This window comes from Trichechus manatus, unplaced genomic scaffold (assembly GCF_000243295.1).
Source record: "Trichechus manatus latirostris isolate Lorelei unplaced genomic scaffold, TriManLat1.0 scaffold00017, whole genome shotgun sequence".
NCBI classification, from domain to species: Eukaryota; Metazoa; Chordata; class Mammalia; order Sirenia; family Trichechidae; genus Trichechus; species Trichechus manatus.
In genome coordinates, this window is record NW_004443953.1 from 26,181,682 (window position 1) to 26,190,307 (window position 8,626).

At 38.2% G+C, this 8,626-nt stretch overlaps 1 protein-coding gene across 12 annotated transcripts in view; it reads left to right on the top strand.

Annotated features, from left to right (window-relative positions):
- The window catches only part of DSE (dermatan sulfate epimerase), a 140,921-nt gene that overhangs the window by 80,541 nt on the left and 51,754 nt on the right, over positions 1–8,626 (top strand). For 9 of the 12 annotated variants that reach the window (XM_023727703.1, XM_004372487.2, XM_023727698.1 and 6 more), the window contains one exon: positions 1,113–3,820. The exons of 1 other annotated variant lie outside the window; for it this stretch is intronic. In XM_023727703.1, coding sequence (XP_023583471.1) covers positions 1,113–2,874 — 1,762 coding nt within the window. In that variant the 3' untranslated portion in view covers positions 2,875–3,820. Of the gene's footprint in view, positions 1–1,112; positions 8,479–8,626 lie in introns of those variants that run through there. 2 more of the 12 variants (XM_023727706.1, XM_023727707.1) reach the window with 2 other exon arrangements.

Consider the following 8,626-nt stretch of genomic DNA (forward strand, 5'->3'; position numbering starts at 1 on the left):
TCGACTCAATGACAATGGGTTTGGTTTTGGTTTAAGTAGAAACAGTTTCTGATGCCCTAAAACTGAAACTATAGAACGACAGGTAAAACAGCCAAAATCAAACATCGATAAAATTAACACTACCATAGATAATTAATTCACGTTAGAGAAAAGCATATTAAAAACCAAAAAAACAACCAAACTTGTTTCTGTTGAGTCAGTTCTACTCAAGAGAGTAAAATTAATAAGAGCTTATAATATGGGTCAGCCTTTTTTCCCTTGAGCAGCTGATCATGTGAATCTGTAAAGGCTGTTATCCCAAATCATGGAAAACAAATAATTATCCTCATTATTGTTTTTGGAGCCTTACTGATTCAAAAACCTGTGTTCTTAATCACTGAGAAAATTTAATGTTATTGTATCACTTTGATAATAAGCCATTTATTGTCCAAGGAGCATGCCATCATCTGCAGATTGAAAAAAAAAGCAAAACCAAACCTTTGGATCTGAGGTAGGCAGAGGTAGCCACAATTATAAAGCCTCTAATATTAAATATTTTCCTGGAATTCCACCCATTTATATTCTTAGATGTGGTGTTGGCAGTAAATTTTATCTGTTAAGTTCCCCTCTATTTTTATTTACTTTTTAGAGGAAAACAGTTCTTTACCAAACTTTCAGTAATAGCAGTTATTACAGTACAATACGTCATTACAACTCAAGGTTTGTTAGAGTCCAGATCCTTACATGGGTTCCCTAGAATAGGAACCCCTCAACCAGAAGTTTGGATGAAGTGCTTAAATCCATGAGCCCCAGCAGTTCGGGGCGGCAGCTCTGATGAAGTAAAGAAGGTCCATGTGATGATCAACAGCAAAAATCATTTCAGGTTCAAGGCCAAGGATCGCAAGTCATAAAGATAAACTCCTTTCCCATTTATCAAGGATTTCCCCCTAAGCATGCTGATTATCCGTGAGTTTTTTCAAAATTGTCCCTAATAACAATCTACACAGCTGGTGCTCCGGGGAGCGTTTGTGTGTTGTTTCCTCCAGCCCCATCACCGTGTGGCATCACAGTTCTGGTGTATAATTTTCACTTCCACCACAGTGAAATTTAATTTTGAAAATCAATTCTTTCAGGTATGATGCCAGCTTGAAATCCATTCCTCCTCCAGATTTTGGCACTCCGACACTGCATTATTTTGAAGACTGGGGTGTTGTGACTTATGGAGGTGCGCTCCCTGCAGAAATCAACAGATCTTTCCTTTCTTTCAAGTCAGGAAAACTTGGGGGGCGTGCAATATATGACATTGTGCACAGAAACAAATACAAAGATTGGATCAAAGGCTGGCGGAATTTTAATGCAGGGCATGAACATCCTGATCAGAACTCATTTACCTTTGCTCCCAACGGTGTGCCTTTCATTACCGAGGCTCTGTATGGGCCAAAGTATACCTTCTTCAACAATGTTTTGATGTTTTCCCCGGCTGTGTCAAAGAGCTGCTTTTCTCCCTGGGAGGGTCAGGTTACAGAAGACTGCTCATCCAAATGGTCTAAATATAAGCATGACCTGGCAGCTAACTGTCAGGGAAGAGTGGTTGCAGCAGTGGAGAAAAACGGCGTGGTTTTCATCCGAGGAGAAGGTGTGGGAGCTTATAGCCCCCGGCTCAGACTGAAGAATGTTCAGAGGAATCTGATCCTCTTGCATCCACAGCTTCTCCTCCTTGTAGACCAAATATACCTGGGAGAGGAGAGCCCCCTTGAGACAGCAGCAAGCTTCTTCCACAATGTAGATGTTCCTTTTGAGGAGACAGTGGTAGATGGGGTCCATGGGGCTTTCATCAGGCAGCGAGATGGTCTCTATAAAATGTATTGGATGGATGATACTGGCTACAGTGAGAAAGCAACTTTTGCTTCAGTGACATACCCTCGGGGCTATCCCTATAATGGGACAAACTATGTGAATGTCACCACGCACCTTCGAAGTCCCATCACCAGGGCAGCTTACCTCTTCATAGGGCCATCTGTAGATGTTCAGAGCTTCAGTATCCATGGAGACTCTCAGCAACTGGATGTGTTCATAGCCACTAGCAAACATGCCTATGCAACTTACCTTTGGACAGGTGAGGCCACAGGGCAGTCTGCCTTTGCACAAGTCATTGCAGATCGCCAGAAAATTCTTTTTGACCGGAGTTTAGCCATCAAGAGCACCACTGTCCCCGAGGTAAAGGACTATGTTGCAATTGTGGAACAGAACCTGCAGCGTTTTAAGCCAGTGTTCCAGCTGCTGGAGAAACAGATCCTATCCCGAGTCCGAAACACTGCTAGTTTTAGGAAGACTGCTGAGCGCCTGCTGAGATTTTCAGATAAGAGACAGACAGAGGAGGCCATTGACAGGATTTTTGCCATATCACAGCAACAGCAGCAGCAGCAAAGCAAGTCAAAGAAGAAACGAAGGGCAGGCAAACGCTACAAATTTGTGGATGCTGTCCCTGATATTTTTGCACAGATTGAAGTCAGTGAGAAAAAGATTCGAAGAAAAGCTCAGATTTTGGCACAGAAAGAACTGCCTATAGATGAAGATGAAGAAATGAAAGACCTTTTAGATTTTGCAGATATAACGTATGAGAAACACAAAAGTGGTAGCTTGGTAAGAGGCCAGTTTGGACAGGCACGGATGGTGACAACTACTCATAGCAGGGCCTCATCACTGTCTGCTTCGTATACCAGACTGTTCCTGATTCTGAACATTGCTATCTTCTTTGTCATGTTGGCAGTGCAACTAACTTATTTCCAGAGGGCCCAGAGCCTACATGGCCAAAGATGTCTTTATGCAGTCCTTCTAATAGATAGCTGTGTTTTATTGTGGTTGTACTCTTCTTGTTCCCAATCTCAGTGTTAGCACTGAAGCTATAAATTGCTTGATCGTTTTGTGATCAGAAGAGTTTGTGCAAAAAATATATACACATATTTCCCTAGTTGGATATTGGATTTTTTTCTCAGATGCATTTTAACAAATTGAGGGGAAGATATTTTCAGACAAGGATGCAGGGACAGGGAGAAATCAGGATTGGAGCAAGCAGAGAATACATCAAATGAATAAGAGTAGCTCTGTTGTCCCTTGATGGTTCTGGAAGTATTTTGCTTTGCTAATTTGGGAGGCCATATAGTACTACTCGTAGAAATAAAAAATGTGGTTGTAAGAAATATTTTTTCTTAAGAGAAACAAAAATGATTCACATAGATTTGAATTTGATTAATCTTAATTTAATGCTGTTAGCAATTTCCAGATGCTCTTTTATGGAATAGACTGAAGCACACAATTCTAAGAAATAGAGAATTTTTTTTAATGGTGTAGTCATGTGGAAAAATAAGTGTTGCTGAGTCCTGGCATGGTGGTATCAGCTTCCTTGGAGAAATTGTGCTTAATTAAGTGCACAGGATCTTCTCATTGGTTTATTACTCAGATAACATAGTAAAAATGATGGCAGAAGATCATTAAAAACTCAAAATGTATTTCCAGTAGAAAAGATGTATCTATGAATGAATATTTCCTTGATGATGTCATTCTCTGCACACATGTAGTTGATTGCTTTTATCTATTCATCAGTTGTTCAGTAGGTCAGACAACTACAGATAACTTAATTTCGCATTTACCTTTTATGGAAGACTTTTATAGACCCAATGACTAAACTATTCAAAATAAAATATTTTGTATCCTAAAGGTTGATTTCAATACCAAAGAAGATGGGGAAGCTAAACTTTGGATGATTTTATGTTTTTTTATAGAAAACTTCCTTCAAGTTTATTTTGCTAAATAAACATCCTAATTGTGATTTTTCTATAGTGTCTTTCTCCTTTGTTACATTACATTCTACATGTATGAAACTTTTTCTGAAATCTTTGAAGAGAGATGTTTATTTGGACATGCATTAATTAAACTTATAAAGCAGTGTTTGAATCAAAAGAAGTAATTTCTCTGTTTATTTTACCTTTTTCTTGTTTATACATGTAAATAAAAAACTAACTGAATATTTAAGTAACATTAAACATAAAAACGTACAATTTTCATAGTTATTTTCAATCAAGTCTTCAGGAGATAACAGCAGCTTAGAGTATTGGAGACATATTCCAGAGTTTATACAGTAAATTCTGCAAAAGCCAAAACCTATGTAAGGCGGAAACCTGTCAGAACAGGAAAACTCAAATATTTTCCAGTAAAACGAGCGATGCAAAAGTGGTAAGATCGCACCCTATCAAACACGGAAAACTAGTGAGATCTGGAAAAACAAGGCAGTCCCGTAGAGTTCCAGCTCTCAGAGGTTTCACTGTACTTAAGCATAAGAAGTTGCTATACTTCAAAGGAATTTAAAAGATCTTACACTGAGCATATTTGAGTCTTTAATATATTTCTCCCTTGAAAACAGAAAATATGCTCAGCTCAAGTTTTAAAAGTAAGGATACATTCATAGGTCTAAAATAGTGATCTGTTCCTGTTGTCTTTTTTGCTCATGGAAATACCAGTATATAACCAAAAACAAGAACAGGGAGAAACTCTTACGAGCACCTTTTTGCAGTTCTAATTTATACCTTCTTACATAAAGAAAACAAATTTTGGCTTTTAACTGTGCTTCACTCATTACACTTGGAATCTAGAAAATGATTTCTGAGGAAGTTTTTTTTCCTTTCATGTAAAAAGTCTCTAGGGAGGATGTCATTACACACTGTTTAAAAGAATAATGCTTCCGTTTGTCCTGCATGGATGCTCTTACTGGGATTTAAACTTGCTTTATGTGACAGATTCTCCGTTTACTTAACCTCATTCGACATTCCTCTCTCCTACTCTTTCTCATTCAAAAGGATGAATTGTCTGAAATGATCAAAAGGAAATTTTGAAAAAAAACGGGAAAATTACTCTTTGAGACTACTGAGCAAACCTGATCTCAGATCCAAAAGGCAGACATACTTTCTAATGGAGATGAGAAATGCAAGCAAACACCAACCCCAGTTTTCCTTTTGTTTTCATGAGGTTAGAACCAGGCAATCAGTCACCATAGCATGATTCAATCTAACAATTAGTTCATTTTAAAAGTCGTTTTTAAAAAGATGGTAATCTTGTGTCTTTAAAAAACAAAAGGAATTAAAATGACATGTGGACTTTTTTCCTCTTTTGAATGGACCTGGCATTTATTTCACTTAAGAAATTTCTGCAGACAGTGGCGTAAGTGGTTAAGTAAAAAAAAAAGCCAAAACAAATCAGAGCACTTCATAATGAGACATGTTTTATATCAGGAATAGTGCATATTTGAGTAAAACTAAGGAACTCTTTGTATCTTCAAGAAAGCCAAGCAACGTTAAATCTCCCTTGAAACTGAGTAATCAATTATGGAATCTGTTTCAGTGCTGCTCACTATGAAAGGAGTGTTTCAAGTTTATTGGATAATATGTGAGCTGTTGTTCTGGAAATTGGCAGGACTTTTGGTCCAAGCCTTAAAGAAAATTTGAGAATCTTTAGCATACAGAGCTTGTCTGTGCAGTTAGAAGTAGTAGATGTGAGAAATACCCTTGTTTGTAACTGACTAGCTTAGAAGCAGACATGATGATGGATCAGATCTGTCATCTGCTGAGAGAACATTCTTTTGTAATTGTTAATAAAGTCAGGTGGAAGACCCTATTCTGGGACTGTTGTAATAATTAAAATTTCTTCTGTCACCTAGAATATTGAATTAATTCTTCCACCAATGTTTTAGCCATCATACTTTTAAAGAAATAACCAGTGTTCCAAGGCTACTAGAAAATATGTTTCAACAGTATCAGACACACTTAATATGTTTTTAAAAAGGAAAAAAAATTACATCATAAGTTACTGTGTACTTAAAAAATTCTTGGTAGTTCACAAACCACCCACAAAGGAATCTGTAATTTTGTCAAATTTTAAGAGAAAGTTATGAAATATATTTGTAAGTTAAAAAGTGAATGCTGTTTTTCCTTAGAAGTATAAAATAAAATTCAAGTGAATATAGTCACAGGCCATGCAGTTTATCATCCAAACTGGGACACTTTTGAGAGCTAAAGGAAGAGCAATTAATAATTACTCTAGACAAACATATCTAAACCAGGGACTGTACTGGGCAAACTGAGACATACGGTCATCTTTTTCATAGGTTAATTCAGGAAATAAAAGGGGTTAGGGAGGTGTGTGAAGGTCTAACTTTAAGTTTACTTCTAAGTTTAGTGCTAAAAAAGGAACTTTAGATAATCTAATCAAGCCCCTGAATCTGCAGATGAGGACATTGAGGCTTAGTGGGCAAAGGAGGTGGATCCTCTCATTCCCTGCCCTGTGCTTGCTTGTTCCAGGGCTTATTTCTGTTGGCAAAGCCCATTAGCTTGATTCTTTCCTCTTTAGGTTCATGTTGAGAAGGGGTCAGTTTCCACAGTTTATTTAACTTACTGGTAACGATGACATGTTTTTCCAGCAGTGTTTCAGCCAGATACTTGCTTTATGCTGTCTAATGTCAATGAAGTACTGACAAGTTTTCAAGAAATGACCAAGAGAAATCATGCATTTATTTCACTACATGGTCTAAATATTTAATTTGAATAGAAGGGTTCAGACTCTGAGTTAAATGATACATATGGTCGCTATGTCAGGAATTAAAATGGATGAAGTTGCAGTATGCCTTTCTTTTATGTTCTTTTTCTTGAATATAGATTCCCCCCCCTTTTGTTTTTGGGGTTTTTAAAAGAAATTTTTATCAGTTATAAGCATTCATGATAGAAAAGTAAAATAGTACTATAGGATCGCTGTGAGTCAGAATCAACTCAATGACAGCGGGTTTAGTAGGCCTATATTTAAAAAACATTCCTTGTCCTCTCCCTTCTCACTTCTGATTTTTGCTTCCTAGAAATAACCGATTTCTGATATCTTAGCTGTTGCATCATTTATTATATAAGAAGAGGATTTAGCTCTCTTGTCACCCATCCGCATTTCTTAGTACATACTTCCTATCCTCCGTGGCCCAAATGGTCAGCTACTAACCAAAAGGTTGATGGTTAGAATCCACCCAGAGGAGCCTTGGAAGAAAGACCTGGCGATCTACTTCGGAAAGATCATAGCCATTGAAAACCCTATGCAGCACAGTTCTATTCTGACACATGGAGTTGCTTTAAGTCAGAATCAACTCAACAGCAAATGATTTTAACATCCTAACACAGCTATCATAATTTTTGTTAGGTCAATATTCAGTATTTATATGTTAAAACTATGTAAATATGACTCATAGATTAACCTTGCAGAGTACTATTATATTTCCTTTTTTATACAACTTTAATTTTCCCAGAGTTAATAATTATTCCTTTTTTCTCATTTACTTTCAAGTAGTCTCCCCATTTTATTCCCAGTCTTTCCAACAAAAGTGTGACTCTCTTATCACATCTATCAGGTAATCTGCCAGTTCTTTTGTTTTGGAGCAGGCCATTATAGAGCCCTCCTTCCCTCTTGCACTAATCTGAACTGCTGCACATTGCTCACCCTGAGAACTCCTTTCTCCATCATTCTAGGGCTTTTCCTCGCCTCTCTTCTTTGTAAATCTTCTGTTTCCTGAATCCCATATTCTCCTTTTTCTTAGCTAATGCTTCATTTTGGTGGAGCATGTCCTTCTGGAGATTCCTGAGAAAGGTTGCTTGGGGAGTAAATATTTTGCCTTTTTCCATGTCTGAAAAAATATTCTTTCTTTCACTTGACTGAGCCTTTAGCCAGCAATTCTAGGTTGGAAATAATGTTTCCTCAGAATTGCAAAGGTATAGCTTTATGACCTTCTGGTTTCTGGAGTTGCTATTGGGGGGGGAGTCCTTTTCTGGGTTTTCTCTCGGACAGAGCGATTTACTCAGAGAGAACCATCCAGTCGCCTCCCTGGTTGGTTTAGTGGAAGGATGCTAGGGCAGTGGGTTATTTATTAGGCCTAACTGTTCTCAAAGTCAAGTGGAGGAAGTAGGCTGAAGATCTCACTGTTTGGTAAATAGACACTCACTTATCCTCTGATTAAGTACAGCACCTCCACCCACAGCTGTGCTGTGTCTTTAAGTTCAGAATCCCTCTGCTTAGTCTCTGCGGGTCTCAAAGCCTTATCTTCTGCTTGAGTCTGTGGTTGCCCAGCTGTGGTTCTGTTTCCAGCTTCATGTGCATTACTACCTTCAGAGGTTGTTGTTGCTGTGCGCCATCAAGTCAATTACCTGCTGCCAATTCCTGACCTTCCTTGTGGTTCTGCTGAGTCAACTGCCTTGTTTATGACAATTCCAACCCCATTCTTCTACTTATCTCCTATTTAGTTTTCATCTCTTCCCAACTTCCTCAGTCTTATTCTATTCTCCATTTATTCATTCCACAAATATTTTTTGAGCATCCTCTAAGTCCCAGACACTGTTCTGGTACTTAAAATACTGTTGTTGTTAGGTGCTGTTGAATTGGTTCCGACTCATAGCGACCCTATGCACAACAGAACAAAACACTGCCCAGTCCTGCACCATCCTCACAATCCTTGCTATGTTTGAGCCCATTGTTGCAGCCACTGTGTCAGTCCATCTTGTTGAGGGTCTTCCTCTTTTTTGCTGTCCCTCTACTTTACCAAGCATGATGTCCTTCTCCAGGGTCTGGT